The 23,132-nt window shown below is 38.6% G+C and overlaps 3 protein-coding genes and 1 pseudogene across 4 annotated transcripts; 2 read left to right on the top strand and 2 right to left on the bottom strand.

Moving 5' to 3' along the window:
• Positions 1-154: 154 nt before the first annotated feature.
• On the bottom strand, positions 155-10,807 carry LOC146497620 (HIG1 domain family member 1A, mitochondrial-like; annotated as a pseudogene). Its single transcript, XR_014870589.1, has 4 exons — positions 10,757-10,807; positions 8,187-8,259; positions 7,904-8,039; positions 155-7,203 (listed from the first exon to the last, which is right to left on the bottom strand). The product of XR_014870589.1 is annotated as an HIG1 domain family member 1A, mitochondrial-like (transcript).
• On the top strand, positions 4,422-6,794 carry LOC146497621 (5-beta-cholestane-3-alpha,7-alpha-diol 12-alpha-hydroxylase-like). The gene has a single exon (XM_085141876.1). It carries the CDS (start codon positions 4,422-4,424, stop codon positions 5,985-5,987), a length of 1,566 nt encoding a protein of 521 aa, XP_084998002.1. The 3' UTR covers positions 5,988-6,794.
• A 3,596-nt stretch (positions 10,808-14,403) lies between the features above and the next one.
• Positions 14,404-16,441, top strand: LOC146497622 (5-beta-cholestane-3-alpha,7-alpha-diol 12-alpha-hydroxylase-like). The gene has a single exon (XM_085141544.1). The coding sequence runs from the start codon at positions 14,424-14,426 to the stop codon at positions 15,987-15,989; it is 1,566 nt and encodes a 521-aa protein (XP_084997670.1). The 5' UTR covers positions 14,404-14,423; the 3' UTR covers positions 15,990-16,441.
• Positions 16,442-20,633: 4,192 nt separating this feature from the next.
• On the bottom strand, positions 20,634-23,132 carry LOC146497623 (5-beta-cholestane-3-alpha,7-alpha-diol 12-alpha-hydroxylase-like). The gene has a single exon (XM_085141545.1). The coding sequence runs from the start codon at positions 23,054-23,056 to the stop codon at positions 21,491-21,493; it is 1,566 nt and encodes a 521-aa protein (XP_084997671.1). The 5' UTR covers positions 23,057-23,132; the 3' UTR covers positions 20,634-21,490.

The raw sequence follows: 23,132 nt of genomic DNA on the forward strand, positions 1-23,132 counted from the left end.
AGCGCCACACAGAAGTGAACCTGCTGTGAACCACCATGCCACCCTTTATCACTTTTTAAATTTTTTTTTAAATTAATTATTTATTTTTAAATTATTATTATTATTATTTAAATAATAGTAATAATGAAAATTTTATTTTATTTTATTTGGGGGGTGGGGGGGGGGAGGTTAGTAATGTAAAAGATTGAAAATCTTGATGAGATTAGAAAGAAAATGCTTAAATGAATTCTGAATAAGAGGCTCCATGACTGTATAAAGACAAGGACAGCTGGTGCACTCTGGTGGCTCGGCTAACAGAACGACAAGAACTAAAAGTTTAAAGAGAGAGCGAGATGTATAAAGATTACAAAGAGTAGTAAATTCAATAGCCAATGACAGACATCTGTGCATCATGATGACCCCTCCCACTCGATTTGTTCTCCTGGTCATGTGGGGTTGTAGAGTGGCGGAGGTGGGGCTACAAAAGAGCCACGCCTGACACTAATTCATTGAATTGCTGTAAGGAAACGTTTTGTTTCCGAGGTGTCCTAAATGCAACGTGAGTTCGGTAAAACGCCTTTGAATAAAAAGTAAAAACTGGGGACAAATGATGCAAAATAGCTCTCTGCCTGTTGTTTTTTTTTTAATGTGGGTTATCGGGTTGCATTTTTAACGAAGCGAGAGAACTGTATGGTGTGAACTAATCTCCATTTAACCGAGCGCGGAAGTAGGTGTAAGGGAATCCTTTTGCTTCTCGTGTTAATCTCGGGGATGGCGTAACTGTGGCCTCAAGTCACGTGCAACGCCTGCAATGTGCTGCACATGCTGTTCCATGATGCTCCTGGAACAAAAAAAAAAGGAAAGAAAAAGAACTCTGTGAACCCAACCTCTCCATCTAATAACAATACACTGAGAACGAGAACTGTGGAGGCTTCACTGTGCCAGAATAAATCACAGTATTTGATTAGAAAATTACTTATTATGATGAATTTAATATCATCAACTCAATTTATATACTATGATTGGTTTGTTGTTGTATCAAAAAAAATAGTTGCCTATATTCCTGATGTAAAAGATTTCACTGCACTTTACTTTTTGTAAATGACACCCCAAACAAGCCAGTTATCCGAAGCAGAGGAATAAATTGTTTGTTTCTTAACAATAGTAGTTGGCCGTGCCTCTCCCAAAGCTTCTGCGCTGTGTTCAGCTTTCTTGAGAATGAACATCAAAAGAATCTTTCAAGTCTTAATGAGCCTGTGGTATTTCCTTCATGCAATTATGGTCCAGTTACCACTGATTATATGCCAGAACAGAGTGTACACAGGAGATTAAAGTAGAGATACAAAAGTGGGAGAGCAGCAATCGGCCTTCCAGACAACCTTATGACAGCACAATTAAATAAACATGGTTCATATTTATTCCCATTTCCTTTTAGAGCTTTAGTCCGAAGTGCTTTGTGCTATACAACCCATAAGATTCTCATGATTCTAATGATTTCAAAAAAGATTTATTTTAAGAACTACTGACTAATATACTATTATACTATAACTCTTATCAGTAACCAGGACAAGTCACTGATGCTGTTTAGCACAGACCTAAACCCCGTGATCCAGCTCATTGTAAAGACTCGATACAGATACAGATTTAGAAGCAGACACCAAGCTTTACACAAGGGGGAAACAAGACATCAAATCACAAATCGACCTCACCAGGATCTACTGCAAGGATATCAGGATGTCCTAAAGATATAATAACTCTGGTAATTGTCAGAAAGCCTTCCTACAGTAGATGGCTACAAGTACCTAGACCACAAGTCAGTGAAAATCACGATGGAGATACTGAGGACATCAGCTAGATACAAACATCTCCTGAAGGTAAAACGGATGATGTGAAGTCAGGTCAGTGAGCTTAGTCAGCCTTACATATATGGCCTACCAGCCACAGGAGGACATAGATAAAACAGATGTGAAGACATAATGCAAAGTCCAGCACCCCGAGACTATACATTGTTGCAATAAAAAAAGAGACAGGGTAAGGATTAGCAAGGGTGGGATCCACAACGGAGGATGAAATAAGGAGTTCATCAGAGGGATGACAGATGATGATGGGAAGGAATAAAAAATATAGTGGAAAACCAAGTCTCTGGGATATATCACTGGGACGTAGTGGAAGGGGGTGACATAATCGTTTATATTAGCTCTAATAAATGAGACAAATGCCAGAACTAAATTTCTCGTGTTGCTGAGGCCGGTCTCGACCACAAGGGGACCCTGTGCAAAATTTAACTTAAGGGTTTCTTATCAGATCCTGTAACTAATGAATATCTCCACCTCTGTGAGACTCAAAAGCTGAAGTGGGTGACATCAAGAAATCCTCCCAGTGGTTAGAAATGGGTAGCCTGGTGAGTAGCACGGAGGCTACATATCTGATCCATAGAGCAGACAAAACCCAAGCTTCAGGCCCTGCAAAGATGAGACAGTCCAGAACATAAGACCAGCAGGGAAGTAGGAAGCAAGCTAGGCAAAACTAAGTTTATGGCATAGTGCAGAGGAAGACCTATTTATGGATTTGAAATCACAAAGGTACAAACCTCCAACTACTTTTAGATTTCTCTTCTTCTTCTTTTTCTTTTAGTGATCCCTTTGGGGTTGGCCACCGTGGATCATCTGCCTTCATCTTACCCTCTTCTGTCACACCAACCCTCTGCATGTCCTTTATCACTACATCCATGAATCTCTCTGTGGTCTATTTCTTTTCTTTCTGCTTGGCAGCCCCATATTTAACGTCCTGTGGCCAGTATATCAACTATTCCTCCTTTGCAACCAATATCACATGAGTGCTTTTTTACACACATATCAGAGCACCAAATATGCATTCATCAGGATGTCTCATCTGAAAATCGATATTTCCTAATAATGAATTGGAAAACTGCAAGGGAAGCTCAGTATTAATTCTTTCTTTTCTTTTCTTTTCTTTTCAACTTTTGAGAGTTTTGCACATTGGGAATTTCTTCTGAAAAGGGCTTTATCAATGGCCATCCCCAGAATTAATGAATGAATTTAAAATTTCCATCCAAAATTTATCATATGTAAGAAATTGAATTTACATACATCCAACCGATTTTCATCTGGTACTGAGAAACTGCCCTGCTGAGCTATCAGGATTCTATATTGACCTTAAAAAACAGATGGTTGCCAGACCTAAAGGTTTTGTGTTGTTAAGGCAATCCTCAGCCATTTGGGGACGGTGGTTGAGATTTAACCTGTAACTATCTGCACCTCTGGGAAACTGATATCATTCACTTATATCACTTTTATATCTTTGTGATATACAAACTATCAAAGTACACACACATTTGTACATATTAGGCTAAGCATCCCTATAATATTCTATTCTTTTGATTATGTTAAAAAAAATAATTTCGGTTAAACAGTGTAACACAGAAATGTGCACAGTTGTGTTTAATGGCAGACAGTTAATGTAGTTCACATACAGTTCATATATGCTACATTATACAGTTGATATAGCAGCATACCCTGCTTCTAAGCCACATTGTCACTTGTGTTGATGTTTAGATTAATACCTGTGCTGTTTTCTTTTAAAAAATAAAATAAAAATAAAATAAATGGCAAGCTGAAAAACAGTCAAGCACTCAATTATGCTGATTCTTTTTATTGTTCGCCATTAAAACAAAAGTCCAGTAGATGGCGCCACATTCCCACTGAGTTCAGTAGATCAGCGTGCAATTAAATTAATAGAGTTTAACGTTCAAAGACAAATCTCAAATCATTTATGATCGGTAATGGGTTTCAGGGTCAGTCACACAATGCATGCGAGCTTTCAAATGCAGGCCGAAGTCAGCTTTTTTTTTTCTTTCTAGTTGTCGCAACCATAAAACTAGAACATGTATAATCTCCAGGAAAGTCTGTAAAACGCGTCCTTCCTACATGTTTCAGCGCAATAGTTTCCCTTTTTGACAAAACAGTTTCTGAGTATTGGCATGTTTTGCTTGCCTTGAGAAATCTGCAGTTTTTCTTTTCTTTCTTTGTTTGGTGCTATGAAACATTCAGTCTGTAATGAAGCTGGCCTCGATACGTCCGATCTTTCGTCGGGGAATAAACGGATGAGAATGGAATTCTGCTGCATGCCAGATGTTAACTGTTTGAACAACTCAGTTCCAGAGAAATTTGACACTTCAAAGACCATTTACGGGTTGTTGATCTTGATTTTAAGGATGTTTGAATATTATCGGATTGCATAACAGCAATTATAAGCAATTAAGATGAAAATTATTCTTCCGCGAAAGTACATTGTTGATTGAACATAATGTGAATTGTTGCTTGTATTCAGGAGACCTTTGCTTTTTTCCAGGACTATCAGTTCCAGGAAAGCTGACAAACCCGTTGGGCTTGTCAGAGGGGAGGAGCAAAACTTTCCTTCACATGAATCTGTGCTGGTTAACTGACTCAGTCATGGAGCTGCTGCTGCCGATACTTCTTGGCTTTCTTGCTTGTCTGGTCGGAGGGCTGTACCTTCTCGGAGTGTTCAGACAGCGGCGACCAGGAGAACCCCCCCTCGATAAAGGGCTCATTCCTTGGTTGGGTCATGTCTTAGAGTTTCGCAGGAACACCTTGAAGTTCCTAGAGAGAATGGAGAAGAAGCACGGTGAAATATTTACAGTACAGCTGGGAGGGTTTTATATTACATTTGTCCAGGACCCTTTTTCATTTGGGGGGTTCATTAAGGAGAGTCGGGACAAACTGGACTTTCAAAAGTTTGCAGTGCATCTGGTGCACAGAGTGTTTGGATATAAAGCTGTTGAAGGGGAGCACATTGTTCTCCACAATTCCAGCAACAAGCATCTGAAGGGGGAAGGTCTGCAAGAACTGACCCGATCTTTTATGAGTAATTTACAGAACATGATGTTGCACAACATTGGATCAGCTGCAGAGGACAGGACTTGGAAAGAAGATGGACTGTTCAGGTACAGCTACAATGTTGTTTTCAGAGCTGGATATTTGGCCTTGTTTGGCAATGTGCCACCCAAGTCAGAACAAAGTGAGGAGAAAGCCAAAGAGAAAGACAGAGCTGAATCAGAAGCTTTGTTTCAGGAGTTTCGTAAATATGACCAGCTCTTCCCCAGACTGGCGTATGGGGTCCTCCCACCGATGGAAAAGTTGGCTGCAGAGAGGTTGAAGGCATACTTCTGGGATGTTCTGTCAATACTGAAAATGAAAACCAAGGATAATATCAGTGGCTGGGTATGGGACATGCAGCAGGTTAAGGAGGAGACAGGAATGGATATGTCAATGATAAACAGATACATGTTTGTGCTTCTTTGGGCCTCTCAGGGCAACACAGGGCCTTCTTCATTCTGGCTGCTCCTCTTCCTCATGAAACACCCAGAAGCCATGAAAGCAGTGAAGGAAGAAGTGGATAAAGTTCTGAAAGAATCTGGACAGGAGGTCCGGCCTGGTGGTCCTATGGTCAACCTGACCCGTGAAATGCTGTTGAAAACACCGATCCTGGACAGTGCTGTTGAAGAGACCCTCCGACTCACTGCTGCACCCCTCCTCACCAGGGCAGTGATAGAGGACATGACCTTCAAGATGGCTGATGGGCGAGAATATTTACTTCGCAAGGGTGACAGAATTGCAATCTTTCCTTTCAGTTCTGTCCAACATGATCCAGAGATCCATCCCGAGCCGCACTCATTCAAATATGACCGCTTCCTGAATCCAGACGGGACCAGGAAAACTGATTTTTACAAAGCAGGAAAGAAGGTAAAATATTACACCATGCCCTGGGGATCTGGGGTCTCCATGTGCCCTGGCCGTTTCTTTGCCACCAATGAGCTGAAACAGTTTGTTTTCCTCATGTTGGTTTATTTTGAGTTTGAGCTGAAGAATCCGGATGCGAAGATACCTGAAATTGACCGCAGTCGATACGGATTTGGAACGATGCAACCTGTCAGAGATGTCCAGTTCAGATTCAGACTCAGATATTAAGCCAATCAGATGAAAATAAAACTGTGATTTTCTTTTTCTTTGGATCAAGATGGTTTGATGAGCACATTATAGAAATTATGGAAGCAGATTTAAATGTAAAGTTTTTGACGTGTTGGTCAACTGTAACAATTCAATATGCAAATGCACTGATATTCTAGACATGTATATGTATATTGAACACATTCTGATCATAACTCTTCATATGTAATTTGCAAATCAGCAATCAGATTAAACACATTAGAAATGATATTGATGGACATTTTTTAAGATAACAACAATTATGATTATTGGTTATTAATTATTATTGAAATGCCTGTTTACACACTGGTTCCAAATTCACAACGACAAAGCATTTTTCCAGCTTAAAATGTTGGCAGCCATTCCCTGATAAGAACGTGAATAGAAACAGCATATGACTGAGCAAAGAAAAGAAGCTTTATTTGGTAGAATTAGAAAGGGTTAGAAGATTACCTGTTAGAATGTGTGTCATCAGCGAGAAGCTTAAAAAAAAAGACCCCAACAACAAAAAGCTGCAATGTTATATTGTGGTTCAAACTTGGGGAGAACTTTATGATCACTGTAGAGTCTGTCCTTTCATGCTGCTGAGTTCATTAGTTTACAGTGTTTTGAGCCTTTCCTGTTAACTGTAAATGTTTTAGCTGCTGTAGGTGTACTACACAACCCAGAGGATGGGTGATCAACAACAGTATAATGGCACAAAGACAACATTTAACAGTCAAAACACATCAAAGTACCAAAATCCATACACAGAAACCTTTTTTCTTTAACACTTAAAAAAAACAACAACTCTCAAATGACATCCTGTAATTGTGTACAACTTAGCTTAGAGAATAACTTCACAAGGCAACTATTTAAACACAAGGCTGCTACACAGTGTATAGATGTTCCACGGAAGCCAGTGCTAAATTGAAGTGAAAAAAAAAATAAAAGAACTTCACCATTACAATGAAACTGCATAAAAGCTACAGAATTAAAGCCTTTGTCTCCACACAGTTTCAACATAATGGCTATATAGATTGTTTTCTCATCAGGACATCTGTGAAACAAATCTTGTGCACACCTTAATACGAGGCAATACTAAGGGACATAAAATATGAGTCCAAGAGGCCATGTTCACTTGGGTTGGGTTGCTTTGCTTTCTGTTCTTGTTCAATAGGCTTTGCAAAGTACTCTCTGTACATGGAGAACAGGACACCTGAAAACAACAACAAAACAAAAAAATAAATAATGTAAAATGGCCCGTGTTTATAGTATTATGAATTCAGGTTCAGACCACAAATCAAAAATAAAGAACTGGTTGTGTTACGGATTCAAATATTGAGGATGGATACAAGAGGAAAACCAAAAATAACCACACTGGTCCGGCCGGGTCAAGTCAAACGATGATTTAATGAACACACGCGTGGGAGATGGACACCATACAGCAGACAGAATCAGATCTCAAAATGGTGGAGCCTTGATCAAACTCTTATAGCCTCTAGTGGCCCCCACCTAATCATAAAAGCCTAAACATTCACATTCTTTCTCACACACTGCGCCTAAGCTACGACCTTGGCTCCCTGTTTATCTGCTCCTGGTGAGATGGGGCAGTATGCTCTGTTCTCTTCTAACCAGACAAATAAGGCGATGACTTTCTGTGAACAATATTTTCTTATAACTCAGCAGTATAATGCATCATAAAACAATATCATTCATTCACAATAAATCAGCAGTCTAATATAATGCAAATCAGTTTACCAAATGTAATAGTTATCACCTTCTTCTAATTCAGGAGCATAATGCAAACTAAAACTACATAATAATTCACAATCTTTAATTAGGGGTCTAACATGGCATAAAATAATATCATAATCCGACAGTTGCAGTTTGGCAGTAAGAACTGAAAGATGACTCACCAACAGTCATTGCTCCCACCACAAAGCCTTGGGCAGCTACACGCATGTAAATCAGCTGCACCGACATTTTTGTATCTCCACGCCTCTTTCATTTTCATCAGCCTGTAGCCAACAATAGCAACAAATCCAGCCATCCCTGCAAAAAGCAAAAGTCATTAAAACAAAAATAAGACAGCAACATATCCCCCAAATCCTCTGAAAACTCACTCAATAAACCCCAAAACTTAAACTTTTGTGTTTGTGAGCACATATTTTATTTGTCCTTGTCATAATATGTACTCACCGACTGGGACAAATGGATTCTCCTTTGCCTTTTGCCAGAATTTGGACTTACTCTCCTCATAAGAGAGTCTCACCTGAAACAAGAACGAGGTCGACTGAGTTCAAACGTTTGTTGGCCGTGTAGCAGTACAGCATGCAAGCTAATTCAGTGCTGATAGAAACCAATAAAACGCATAGAGAAACATGTCAGGAAGTATAACAAAGTATTACATTCATAAATGCCGATATGCTAAATCCCCCCCTTCATGGCCTGCTCTTAAAAACGAACTCTCCCTGTTCCGTAAATCTCTTAAGCTCATAAATAAGCCCCAAGCAATCAAATTGCATAGACTTTTAGAAGAGTTTGATTTTTCTTAGCCCCTTATTTAAGTTATGTGTCTTGTTTATGGAACCTCACTTTTAGAGATTTTATGATCCCTCTTGTCTCCTTTATTTCTGTTCCTTGTTTTTCATTCTTTTTTATTGTTATTTATTTATTTTTGTATTGGTTATTCATCTTTTTATATTATTATTATTATGTAGATGTGTGTGTATAGATGTGTGCGTATAGATGTGTGCGTATGCATGTGTATGTGCATGTGTATATATATACATACACACATATATATATATATATACATACACACATATATACATGTATATATATATATATATATATATATATATATATATATACATATATATATACATATATATACATACATATATATACATATATATATATATATGTATATATATGTATGTATATATATATATATATATATATATATATATATATATATATATACACATATATATGTGTACAGCAATGGTGTCAGACAGGGTGGGATTTTGTCTCCAATTTTATTTAATTTATATGTTGATGATTTGTCCATACAGCTGAGAGCCTGTAACACTGGGTGTATATTAGGTAAAACATTGATAAATCATCTTATGTATGCAGATGACCTGGTTGTTTTTAGTCCAAGCAGTGCTGGATTACAGGATCTTCTTAATGTCTGTACTGAATATGGTGTGCAATATGACATTGAGTACAATGCTGCTAAAAGTGCTGTTTTGATATGTAGAACCAAGCAGGATAAACAGCTAAATTTCCCTTTGTTTAAACTGGCACAAAAAACTCTTGAAGTTCATAAAAAGGTGAAATACCTTGGTCACTTTATTACTGAGCAAATGAATGATGATGATGACATGTACAGACAACGATGTAAGCTCTATGTGCAGGCAAATACGATTGCACGCAAATTCAGCTTTTGTTCACTTCCAGTTAAAGTGGCTTTGTTTAAAGCGTATTGCACACCGCTATATACTGCCCCCTTGTGGTCATCCTACAAACAATGTAGCATGCTGAAGCTGCATGTTGCATATAATGATGCGATGAGAATCCTTTGCAGGATACCTAGAAGTGGTAGTGCCAGCCAGATGTTTGTAGCTGTGGGTGTTTGGACTTTTAAAGCACTTTTAAGAAAGTTAATGTTCACTTTTAGAGAACGACTGGATGGTTCGAGTAACAGTATAATTTTAGCACTTACAGATCCGACAGTGAGTGGTTCCCGTTACTCATCCAGTCTGAGAAAGCACTGGTTAAAGTGTTTGTGTATTTATTGATTTATTTTAAGTAATTGTGTTTTATGTATATTATGGTTTTATATTTTTACAAATGCTTTATATACTTATTTATATACTTATATATATTTAATGGTTTATACCTTGTGTTGGGGGGGGGGGGGGGGGGGGGGGGGGTGTTTCTGTCTTGTTTTTATGGACATGAAGTCTGCCAATAAAGATTGAATGTAAGCTCTATGTGGTATACCACAATGAAATCGACAATAACTGAGAGCAACCATACATACATACATACATATATATATATATATATATATATATATATATATATATATATATATATATATATACATACACATATATATACACACATATATACACACATATATATATATACATATACATACATGTATGTATGTATGGTTGCTCTCAGTTATTGTCGATTTCATTGTGGTATACCAACTGCACTGTGGCAGTGATGTGTATTCCTCTGATTGGTAGAAAAGAAAAAGGAGGTGTGATTCTGTTCTGAATGATTCAATATGTCGCTTGTCTCTTTGAGATTGTCATTGTTATTGTTCTAAATAAAGTTCATGTAACAAAAAACAAAAACTTTTTTTGACAGAAAAAAAAAAAAAATGTCAGGAAGTATCAGGCTGTGCCTCACACAAAACTGTTTTCCAAAATCAGGCCTTAAAAGTCGTTCCCACGAAAGAGGTCCGAGAGTCGCGATTAACAGGACATAGAAACTTCAGAAGTGACAGATGAAGGGCACGGACTAGACCTATCTTTCACAGACCTAACATTAAACAACTGTGCCTGATATGACGCGACACTTTTAAGTAGTATTATATTTTAATATTATATAACTCGAGAGTTAAGATGAGCTACACTTTAAAAAGCACATAAAGACACTTCCACCGAACTGAAGAGGGCTCCCTCTTACCTGCTTTAAGGTGTCGTTAGCTGGAAGCACCAGTGAAAGAATTATCCGCGGAGATCTACGTCTCCTCCAAGCAGCAGCCTGTAGTTATGGAGAAAGTAATAAGCCGGCATCTACGTGATACAGTTTTGCGTGCTACATAACAGTTCCCTCGTACGCATGCCTAACGTCAGCAACCGCTGTACTGTGTTCACGTTCCAAGAGAATGTAAATACAGGCAACATCTTCAAAAGCCTTGGACCTACAAGCTCAAGAAGGCGGATGAGGTCCTGTTAGCATTTTCACAACATGTGGAACACGACCCAGTGTGACCTAGAGTATGTGTGTCTACAAAGGATATGCTGGAGCACTCTCTGTATGTGTTAATGTGCTCTGGTTTTGTTTCTGTTTACTATACTGTCATTGCTGTAGGTAAGGGATGTCTAACTCATTTTACATGGTGTGGGACATAAGTGGGCCAGACCATTTAATCCTGGAGATATTTTATTATAAGCCAAAAGAAGTGTTAAAGAATTTCAAGAACTTATTTGAACAATCTCATACACTTGCACACCTTCGTACATAAAGTTTCTTTTTGCGCAATGCTAAGTACACTGAAATACAGGGTAAGTATGTTACAGTTTAAACCAAAACAATAAGTCAATAGGATGAAAAATAGGGTAAGGAAGGAAGTGGTCGGCTGCAAATCAATAACAACTATATCAGTTTTAAGAAACTACAGAGTACACTCAGACTGGAAAGCTGTTCTAACAGTTATTTGGCAATAACAGGAAAAAGAAGCTTTTTCATACCCAGTCGTAGGTTGTAATATGTAGCTATAAAAAGTTACAGCACATGACAGCACTGAGGAGCATGAGCAAACTCAGACAGTGGACAGATCACCAGATTACCCAGAGGTGAGTTTAGCCAGAATACTCAGAGAGCAACTCACACTGATCTATAGAGCAGGAAAAAAAAACAAGCTTCAGGCCCTGCAAAGATGAGATAGTCCACAACATAAGACCAGCAGGGAAGTAGGAAGCAAGCTAGGCAAAACTAAGTTTATGGCATAGTGCAGAGGAAGACCTATTTATGGATTTGAAATCACAAAGGTACAAACCTCCAACTACTTTTAGATTTCTCTTCTTCTTCTTTTTCTTTTAGTGATCCCTTTGGGGTTGGCCACCGTGGATCATCTGCCTTCATCTTACCCTCTTCTGTCACACCAACCCTCTGCATGTCCTTTATCACTACATCCATGAATCTCTCTGTGGTCTATTTCTTTTCTTTCTGCTTGGCAGCCCCATATTTAACGTCCTGTGGCCAGTATATCAACTATTCCTCCTTTGCAACCAATATCACATGAATGCTTTTTTACACACATATCAGAGCACCAAATATGCATTCATCAGGATGTCTCATCTGAAAATCGATATTTCCTAATAATGAATTGGAAAACTGCAAGGGAAGCTCAGTATTAATTCTTTCTTTTCTTTTCTTTTCTTTTCTTTTCTTTTCTTTTCTTTTCTTTTCTTTTCAACTTTTGAGAGTTTTGCACATTGGGAATTTCTTCTGAAAAGGACTTTATCAATGGCCATCCCAGAATTAATGAATGAATTTAAAATTTCCATCCAAAATTCATCATATGTAAGAATTGGAATTTACATACATTCAACCGATTTTCATCTGGTACTGAGAAACTGCCCTGCTGAGCTATCAGGATTCTATATTGACCTTAAAAAACAGATGGTTGCCAGACCTAAAGGTTTTGTGTTGTTAAGGCAATCCTCAGCCATTTGGGGACGGTGGCTGAGATTTAACCTGTAACTATCTGCACCTCTGGGAAACTGATATCATTCACTTATATCACTTTTACATCTTTGTGATATACAAACTATCAAAGTACACACACATTATCACATATTAGGCTAAGCATCCCTATAATATTCTATTCTTTTGATTATGTTAAAAAAAATTATTTCGGTTAAACAGTGTAACACAGAAATGTGCACAGTTGTGTTTAATGGCAGACAGTTAATGTAGTTCACATACAGTTCATATATGCTACATTATACAGTTGATATAGCAGCATACCCTGCTTCTAAGCCACATTGTCACTTGTGTTGATGTTTAGTTTAACACCTGTGCTGTTTTCTTTTTAAAAAATATAATAAAAATAAAATAAACGGCAAGCTGAAAAACAGTCAAGCACTCAATTATGCTGATTCGTTTTATTGTTCGCCATTAAAACAAAAGTCCAGTAGATGGCGCCACATTCCCACTGAGTTCAGTAGATCAGCGTGCAATTAAATTAATAGAGTTTAACGTTCAAAGACAAATCTCAAATCGTGAAATCTCAAATCGGTAATGGGTTTCAAATCGTGAAACCCATTACCGATTTATGATCGGTAATGGGTTTCAGGGTCAGTCACACAATGCATGCGAGCTTTCAAATGCAGGCCGAAGTCAGCTTTTTTTCTTTTTTCTAGTTGTCGCAACCATAAAACTAGAACATGTATAATCTCCAGGAAAGTCTGTAAAACGCGTCCTTCCTACATGTTTCAGCGCAATAGTTTCCCTTTTGGACAAAACAGTTTCTGAGTATTGGCATGTTTTGCTTGCCTTGAGAAATCTGCAGTTTTTCTTTTCTTTCTTTGTTTGGTGCTATGAAACATTCAGTCTGTAATGAAGCTGGCCTCGATACGTCCGATCTTTCGTCGGGGAATAAACGGATGAGAATGGAATTCTGCTGCATGCCAGATGTTAACTGTTTGAACAACTCAGTTCCAGAGAAATTTGACACTTCAAAGACCACCCAGATAGCAAGGAGACATTGAACAGATGTTGATTTTCCATCTGAACCATCAGAATCGTCATGCTTGAAATGTCAACACAAAACCAATGTTGAAACAACATTGAAATACTGATGAAACCTGACACTGACATTGAAATAACATTGATTCACTGTTGTTCTGTCATCGTTGATTGTTGATCTATTTATAGTTGACAAGGTGACAACAATCACGTTGAAAAACCATTGATTTATGGTTTCGCGGGAAATTAAAGCTGCTACCACTTGGACTATTCCATAGCCCCCCCTCTCACAGTGGTACATCCCTTCAGGTAACCATTGTCTTGTACAGTAGAGCGGGACATTAGATTTACTCTCAGCGGAATTGACCGGAGAAGGCATCAGTTCATGCACTGCACTGGCCTGCACCACGATTAATATAAGGTAAGAATGAATGACTTTTGTTCTATTCGTTATTTCCACGGTTGCATTTGAATAACAGTAAAAAACAAACAAACTTGTTAATGTAAAGTTTCGGACAAAATGTGGGAGCCCAAAATTGTGTCTACTTTCATCTTACAATCCGGCAACAAATAAATTGCACTGCGAACAAAGTCAACAAAGAAAACATTTTCGTTTCATACTTTTCCGTTATATTCCCTTACAAAGCTAGCTAGCTAGCTTTAACTCAGTTCCAGAGAAATTTGACACTTCAAAGACGATTTACGGGTTGTTGATCTTGATTTTAAGGATGTTTGAATATTATCGGATTGCATAACAGTAATTATAAGCAATTAAGATGAAAATTATTCTTCCGAGAAAGTACATTGTTGATTGAACATAATGTGAATTGTTGCTTGTATTCAGGAAACCTTTGCTTTTTTCCAGGACTATCAGTTCCAGGAAAGCTGACAAACCCGTTGGGCTTGTCAGAGGGGAGGAGCAAAACTTTCCTTCACATGAATCTGTGCTGGTTAACTGACTCAGTCATGGAGCTGCTGCTGCCGATACTTCTTGGCTTTCTTGCTTGTCTGGTCGGAGGGCTGTACCTTCTCGGAGTGTTCAGACAGCGGCGACCAGGAGAACCCCCCCTCGATAAAGGGCTCCTTCCTTGGTTGGGTCATGTCTTAGAGTTTCGCAGGAACACCTTGAAGTTCCTAGAGAGAATGGAGAAGAAGCACGGTGAAATATTTACAGTACAGCTGGGAGGGTTTTATATTACATTTGTCCAGGACCCTTTTTCATTTGGGGGGTTCATTAAGGAGAGTCGGGACAAACTGGACTTTCAAAAGTTTGCAGTGCATCTGGTGCACAGAGTGTTTGGATATAAAGCTGTTGAAGGGGAGCACATTGTTCTCCACAATTCCAGCAACAAGCATCTGAAGGGGGAAGGTCTGCAAGTACTGACCCAATCTTTTATGAGTAATTTACAGAACATGATGTTGCACAACATTGGATCAGCTGCAGAGGACAGGACTTGGAAAGAAGATGGACTGTTCAGGTACAGCTACAATGTTGTTTTCAGAGCTGGATATTTGGCCTTGTTTGGCAATGTGCCACCCAAGTCAGAACAAAGTGAGGAGAAAGCCAAAGAGAAAGACAGAGCTGAATCAGAAGCTTTGTTTCAGGAGTTTCGTAAATATGACCAGCTCTTCCCCAGACTAGCGTATGGGGTCCTCCCACCGATGGAAAAGTTGTCTGCAGAGAGGTTGAAGGCATACTTCTGGGATGTTCTGTCAATACTGAAAACGAAAACCAAGGATAATATCAGTGGCTGGGTGTGGGACATGCAGCAGGTTAAGGAGGAGACAGGAATGGATATGTCAATGATAAACAGATACATGTTTGTGCTTCTTTGGGCCTCTCAGGGCAACACAGGGCCTTCTTCATTCTGGCTGCTCCTCTTCCTCATGAAACACCCAGAAGCCATGAAAGCAGTGAAGGAAGAAGTGGATAAAGTTCTGAAAGAATCTGGACAGGAGGTCCGGCCTGGTGGTCCTATGGTCAACCTGACCCGTGAAATGCTGTTGAAAACACCGATCCTGGACAGTGCTGTTGAAGAGACCCTCCGACTCACTGCTGCACCCCTCCTCACCAGGGCAGTGATAGAGGACATGACCTTCAAGATGGCTGATGGGCGTGAATATTTACTTCGCAAGGGTGACAGAATTGCAATCTTTCCTTTCAGTTCTGTCCAACATGATCCAGAGATCCATCCCGAGCCGCACTCATTCAAATATGACCGCTTCCTGAATCCAGACGGGACCAGGAAAACTGATTTTTACAAAGCAGGAAAGAAGGTAAAATATTACACCATGCCCTGGGGATCTGGGGTCTCCATGTGCCCTGGCCGTTTCTTTGCCACCAATGAGCTGAAACAGTTTGTTTTCCTCATGTTGGTCTATTTTGAGTTTGAGCTGAAGAATCCGGATGAGAAGATTCCTGAAATTGACCTCAGTCGATACGGATTTGGAACGATGCAACCTGTCAGAGATGTCCAGTTCAGATTCAGACTCAGATATTAAGCCAATCAGATGAAAACAAAACTGTGATTTTCTTTTTCTCTGGATCAAGATGGTTTGATGAGCACATTATGGAAACTATGGAAGCAGATTTAAATCTACCGTTTTTGACGTGTTGGTCAACTGTAACAATTCAATATGCAAATGCACTGATATTCTAGACATGTATATGTATATTGAACACATTCTGATCATAACTCTTCTTCTTTAAGTAATTTGCAGATCAGCAATCAGATTAAATCCAGTTAGAAATGATATTGATGGGCATTGTTTAAGATAACAATAATTATGATTATTGGTTATTAATTATTATTGTGAATGTTCTTTTTTGTATAATTATTTTTCCGTAATTGATGTGACATGTACACTTAGAAATTGAGACGATTCATGTATATCGTAGTCAGTTTCAATTTTTAGTTCAATTTTCTATGTACATTACAAGATTTTGCTTTTTGATTTTTCCAAAATAATTTTTTTTTTTGTAAATGTCAGATTTTGGAGTTTTATGTGAGCCTGTAAAACTCAAAAAACCAAAACAAACAAAAACAAATTTATAGGCTGACTTCAGTCAACTCAGTGACATGGATTCTTTTACTTGTTCCCTACAACAAAATCCAATAGATGGCAGCAGATTCCCACATTCCCGATGTTTTTAAAATAAACAATAAATTGTACAAAAACACAGAATCTTAGAAGAATGATGCAAATGAAAACTAATATATGCGATTTTATATTTAATTTATTTTAAAATGAACATCAGGAGTTTAAATACATACTCCAGTTTAAAAATAAAATTAGAAACTTTTGGCAGTTATTTTATTGTTCATGCTTGACAGGTTTAAAAATTCCATTCACAGAATGGCTGGCTCACCACTTTAGTGATGAAACCTCAGTTACAAAAATGCTTTTGTGAATTTCGCTGAAGTTGCAGATAAACAGTAAGAATAAATGCATTTGCCTGATTAATAACTTAGAAGGTTATAATAAGAAGGATTTTGACATTCAAACACAAATTAATCATGAACAGAAATGATTTCAAGGTCATTCACCCAAGGCAAGTCTGATTTCAAATGCAAATCAGGGTCAGATTTTTTTTACAACCATAAAACACACACACATGGATAATCTCTAGGACAGCGTGGGGAGAAAAAAAACAAGGAGTTTGTCTTCTGTGGTTCAGCTCAGTGATGCTCTTTTAGGCCAAAACATGACAGTTTCTGAGTCTAATTGGAGTAAGCCAGACATGTTTTAGTTAGCCTTTGCCTTTAGTGTTCTTTGGTCTATGACTGATGCTGTGAACCGTCTTTTGTAAGGTTCATTTAGCAAAACCAACAAAAACACTCCGAGAGTGCAATTCCCCCTGAACTCCGTGACCTTGACCCGATGCTGCACCACTTCGATTTTTAGCTTTCACATGTTTTCTCGATCCCTTTGGTGCTCTCATCAGGAAAGTTCAATCTCACCACTAATGAAAACAGTTAAGACATTTTTAATAACACAGATTCATCAGTGCAAAAGAAAATGAAATTAAATCTTTATCAAATATGTAAAAACATGCAAAGCCAGTCAATCATTTTTGAACTTCAGCAGACTACAGACAGCAGTCTCGACTATCTACCAGACACGTGAAGGGGGGCCGGCAGGGGCTTGAGCATCTGCCCCTTTCCTGATGGGTGCCCTTTTCTTGAGCCTTTTTTAAAATGTGTGTGTAGAGTCCTGCCTGTGGCCCTCAACAATAACATTAAACTATTAATCACAACTTTGCTAAATGAAAGGATCTGGCTTGCGTAAGTGGTTACGAGCCAGGAACAGGCTTGGTGCCTTTTTTGCCACCTGGGCAGTGCGGAGCTGTCGAAGAAACACAAAAATTGATTGGGAGATGGCTGATGCAAGAAAAACCAGTAAGTAGGGTGTACAGAGTACACTATAGTCAGTGTTGGGGAGTAACGGAATACATGTACCGCCGTTACGTATTTAAAATAAAAATATGAGTAACTGTATTCCGTTACAGTTACCATTTAAAAAGGTGATATTTAGAATACAGTTACTTTGTTGAAATAAATGGATTACACGGAGGTACTTCCCTGTTTCATATTGTCACGGGTCAGGACTGTTTGGGTTTTGTTGGACAGCTATGTTCTGTTGTTCCAGGCGGCAGCGTTACGGTTGCCATGGTTACAGGGTGACGCTCTCTCTCTGCGTGTTTCCTGGGTGAGAGAGCGCCTTTTTCTTGTTGTTGTGCTAAGCTAATAGGCAGAATGCTACAGGTATAGCTCTAAAGAATGTAGCATCATAGGCAGTGTAGTCCGTGCTGCAGGGAGAATGGACTGCCATACCCGTTATGTGTCTGTGAGCGAGGGAGGGAGAAAAAGCAAAAGTCTCTCGCAAGCAAAGTTGACCCAGACAACAAAGTAAAGCTATTTTTCGGCTACGAGCCCGACACAGAACCCACCTTGAATTTTTTTATTTGAATTGAATTTGAAATGTTTATTTCAGTCAACAACAACAACAACAGATTATAATTTTACATAAAAGTACTCAAACAGTAACCGAAAAAGGAATAGGCTGAAGCTTTATGGCTTATACTTATCCTATCCCTTACCCCCATAGAAATAATCAAATCCTTAACCAAGAAAATAAATAGCATTGATAAATAAGTTGTATAACAGTTTGAAAAGAAATCAATGATAAATCAAGAAATTAAGAAATTAAATCAACACAAACCTTTTTTAACAAACCAAATTTCTATAACCTTGTATAATACTAATTTTTAAAATCTTCCTGAAGAATGACAAAGAAAAACACATCTTCAGTTCATCATTAAGTCCATTCCATAATTTCACTCCCAAAACTGACACACATCTATACTTAACATTGGTTCTCACTTTAGGCATTTCACCTTATTAGCCAGAGGTCCCTTTACTACGGTTCGGAGCCGCAGACCTTCAGTAACAGTAATAAATCACAGCAATAGTACATTCACGTAGTTGTAAACAGCATGATAATACATTAAGTAATCCAAAGTATTCAGAATATGTTACTCTCATTGAGTAACGTAACGGAATACGTTACAGAATACATTTTGGGGCATGTATTCTGTAATCTGTAATGGAATACATTTTAAAAGTAACCTTCCCAACACTGACTATAGTCTATAGCCCACAGGAGTATTTGTTTGTTATGTACACGTGGTTAAGTTCTCTTGTGGCAACTGATGAATTGAAACAAATGAGCATTGTTGTATGTGCACTGAGCGACAGGGCAACAAAACATTACCTGTCCTTTTATTAACTACAGAAGTAGTGGTAGTCATTAGCCGCTAGCTAACTGGGTAAGGGTGTCAGAGGTTTGTAGGTCTTATTATAATTACGATATTCAAACACACACACACACACACACACACACACACACACACACACACACACACACTGTATTTGAAAGAAAATACAGATTATATTAGATTTATATTTCAAATATAACAAAATGATGATTTTTCAGCTGTAAAATTATTGTATCTCTACGGTTTAAATATTGTACAAATTGAATCATCATAAATACATTATTTTATATTTATTACTTAATTTTTTTAAATCTTATTACTTTATCTGTATAGCACTAGGAATAAATAATAAGGGAAGAATTCTGGATCAGCATCATGATCCAAACTTTTGGCCATAGTATATACAGTGTTCTGGAGAAGGTATAAAATGTCACTGTATGTGCATGCGTGTGTGCACTTGTTTAATCAGCTACCATCTTTCCTATGGACTTTTTAATGTCTACAGTCACAGATCGACAGCAACATTTTACCCCATCAGGTGAAACATAGGCTACGTTTGCTTTGCATTGACCCCACCTGATGACAGTGATATAGTATGACACGATTCCATATTAGATTCTTGATGAATTTGGGTTGTTGATGTTTAGCCTGGTTATATGTGATCCTTTTTAACTTGTTTTGGGATGCTCTCCTTGTAATTGCATATGTATGCAATTTGGGGGGGGGGGGGGGTTGTCTCCCCTCTCTCAAAAGATACAACTCAGACGGCAGGTATCAGGAAAATGAGGACAAATGAGTTGGACATTGACATCAGCTGTTGTTCTAGTTCATTCTATTAAGAAAACAAGTTTAGACTCGGGTCATTTTCTGCACAAGAGATAAAAAAGGTTTGGTCATGACTTTATTGTTTTGAATTCTGAGATTAAACCCCACTGGCTGAGCAGGTGACCATATTCTATACAGCTCAATGTTGGCCCTTTGCTGTGTGTCTTTCCCTGTTCTCACTCCCCTCTTGACTGCTGCACTATCAAAATAAAGAAGCTGGCACCTGGGAGGAGTCAGTTCAGTTATAGATAATGCAAATGACAAAACAGACCATGTGGCTTGCAGATGTGTGCAGTTCTGCATGGCAATGGGTAAAACTGAAGAAGATACAAAGCCCTAGAAATAACAAATATAACAAATCAAATCAAAGAAAACCAAAAAACCATGCATATACTATGAATAACAACTGTGCTGAGGTCAGTTCCGGAGGCTTCCCACCAGAGAACTCCATATGAAACTCTTTGCTAACCTCAACAAACCAGACTAGATGAACAGATATACATATGTAATGAGACCAGTACAAATATAATACTCATGTAGACTTATTCCAATTAAAGACTTGTTTATTCACAGAGTAACAAAGTGTGCAGAAGCAGAATCACAGAAAATTCAAAAATCTGGATAAATAGAAGGAGATGGACGGCTGGCACTGATTTTCAGAAAATGTAACAGAAAATCTGCAATACATGTGTTCCCATGCTTCATTTTATAAGTCTCCATGTATCATCAAAAGAATTATACAAAAAAAAGGTGTTTAAAGATAAGACTTTTGTTTTTATCTGATTGGCTTAATATCTGAGTCTGTATCTGAACTGGACATCTCTGACAGGTTGCAGAAGTCTGAAGTCAGCCTATAACTTTGTTTTTGTTTGTTTTGGTTTTTTGAGTTTTAAAACAGGCTCACATAAAACTCCAAAATCTGACATTTACAAAAAACATTTATTTTGGAAAAAACAAAAAGCAAAAACTTGTAATGTACATAGAAAATTGAACTAAAAATTGAAACTGACTACGATATACATGAATCGTCTCAATTTCTAGGTGTACATGTCACATCAATTACGGAAAAATAATTATACAAAAAATAATATTCACAATAATAATTAATAACCAATAATCATAATTGTTGTTATCTTAAACAATGCCCATCAATATCATTTCTAATGTGTTTAATCTGATTGCTGATTTGCAAATTACATATGAAGAGTTATGATCAGAATGTGTTCAATATACATATACATGTCTAGAATATCAGTACATTTGCATATTGAATTGTTACAGTTGACCAACTCGTCAAAAACTTTAGATTTAAATCTGCTTCCATAGTTTCTATAATGTGCTCATCAAACCATCTTGATCCAAAGAAAAAGAAAATCAGTTTTATTTTTATCTGATCGGCTTAATATCTGAGTCTGAATCTGAACTGGACATCTCTGACAGGTTGCATCGTTCCAAAGCCGTATCGACTGAGGTCAGTTTCAGGAATCTTCTCATCAGGATTCATCAGCTCAAGTTCAAAATAGACCAACATGAGGAAAACAAACTGTTTGAGCTCATTGGTGGCAAAGAAACGGCCAGGGCACATGGAGACCCCAGATCCCCAGGGCATGGTGTAATATTTTACCTTCTTTCCTGCTTTGTAAAAATCAGTTTTCCTGGTCCCGTCTGGATTCAGGAAGCGGTCATATTTGAATGAGTGCGGCTCAGGATGGATCTCTGGATCATGTTGGACAGAACTGAAAGGAAAGATTGCAATTCTGTCACCCTTGCGAAGTAAATATTCTCGCCCATCAGCCATCTTGAAGGTCATGTCCTTTATCACTGCCCTGTTGAGGAGGGGTGCAACAGTGAGTCGGAGGTTCTCTTCGACAGCACTGTCCAGGATCGGTGTTTTCAACAGCATTTCATGGGTCAGGTTGACCAAAGGACCACCAGGCCGGACCTCCTGTCCAGATTCTTTCAGAACTTTATCCACTTCTTCCTTCACTGCTTTCATGGCTTCTGGGTGTTTCATGAGGAAGAGGAGCAGCCAGAACGAAGAAGGCCCTATATTGCTCTGAGAGGCCCAAAGAAGCACAAGCATGTATCTGTTTATCATTGACATATCGATACCCATCTCCTCTTTACCTTGCTGTATGTCCCACACCCAGCCACTGATATTATCCTTGGTTTTCATTTTCAGGATTGACAGAACATCCCAGAAGTATGCCTTCAACCTCTCTGCAGACAACTTTTCCATCGGTGGGAGGACCCCATACGCTAGTCTGGGGAAGAGCTGGTCATATTTACGAAACTCCTGAAACAAAGCTTCTGATTCAGCTCTGTCTTTTTCTTTAGCTTTCTCCTCACTTTGTTCTGACTTGGGTGGCACATTGCCAAACAAGGCCAAATATCCAGCTCTGAAAACAACATTGTAGCTGTACCTGAACAGTCCATCTTCTTTCCAGGTCCTGTCCTCTGCAGCTGATCCAATGTTGTGCAGCATCATGTTCTGCAAATTACTCATAAAAGATTGGGTCAGTTCTTGCAGACCTTCCCCCTTCAGATGCTTGTTGCTTGAAATGCGGAGAATACTGTGCCCCCCTTCAACAGCTTTATATCCAAACACTCTGTGCGCCAGATGCAGAGCAGCCTTTCGAAAGTCCAGTTTGTCCCGACTCTCCTTAATGAACCCCCCAAATGAAAAAGGGTCCTGGACAAATGTAATATAAAACCCTCCCAGCTGTACTGTAAATATTTCACCGTGCTTCTTCTCCATTCTCTCTAGGAACTTCAAGGTGTTCCTGCGAAACTCTAAGACATGACCTATCCAAGGAAGGAGCCCTTTATCGAGGGGGGGTTCTCCTGGTCGCCGCTGTCTGAACACTCTGAGAAGGTACAGCCCTCCGACCAGACAAGCAAGAAAGCCAAGAAGTATCGGCAGCAGCAGCTCCATGACTGATTCAGTTAACCAGCACAGATTCATGTGAAGGAAAGTTTCAGGCCTGCTTTAATGAACAGACCTTTGCTCCTCCCCCAGCACGCAGGATGGGTTTCTGGGA

The sequence above is a fragment of the Neolamprologus multifasciatus genome, chromosome 18 (assembly GCF_963576455.1).
Source record: "Neolamprologus multifasciatus chromosome 18, fNeoMul1.2, whole genome shotgun sequence".
In the NCBI taxonomy this organism is placed as follows: domain Eukaryota; kingdom Metazoa; phylum Chordata; class Actinopteri; order Cichliformes; family Cichlidae; genus Neolamprologus; species Neolamprologus multifasciatus.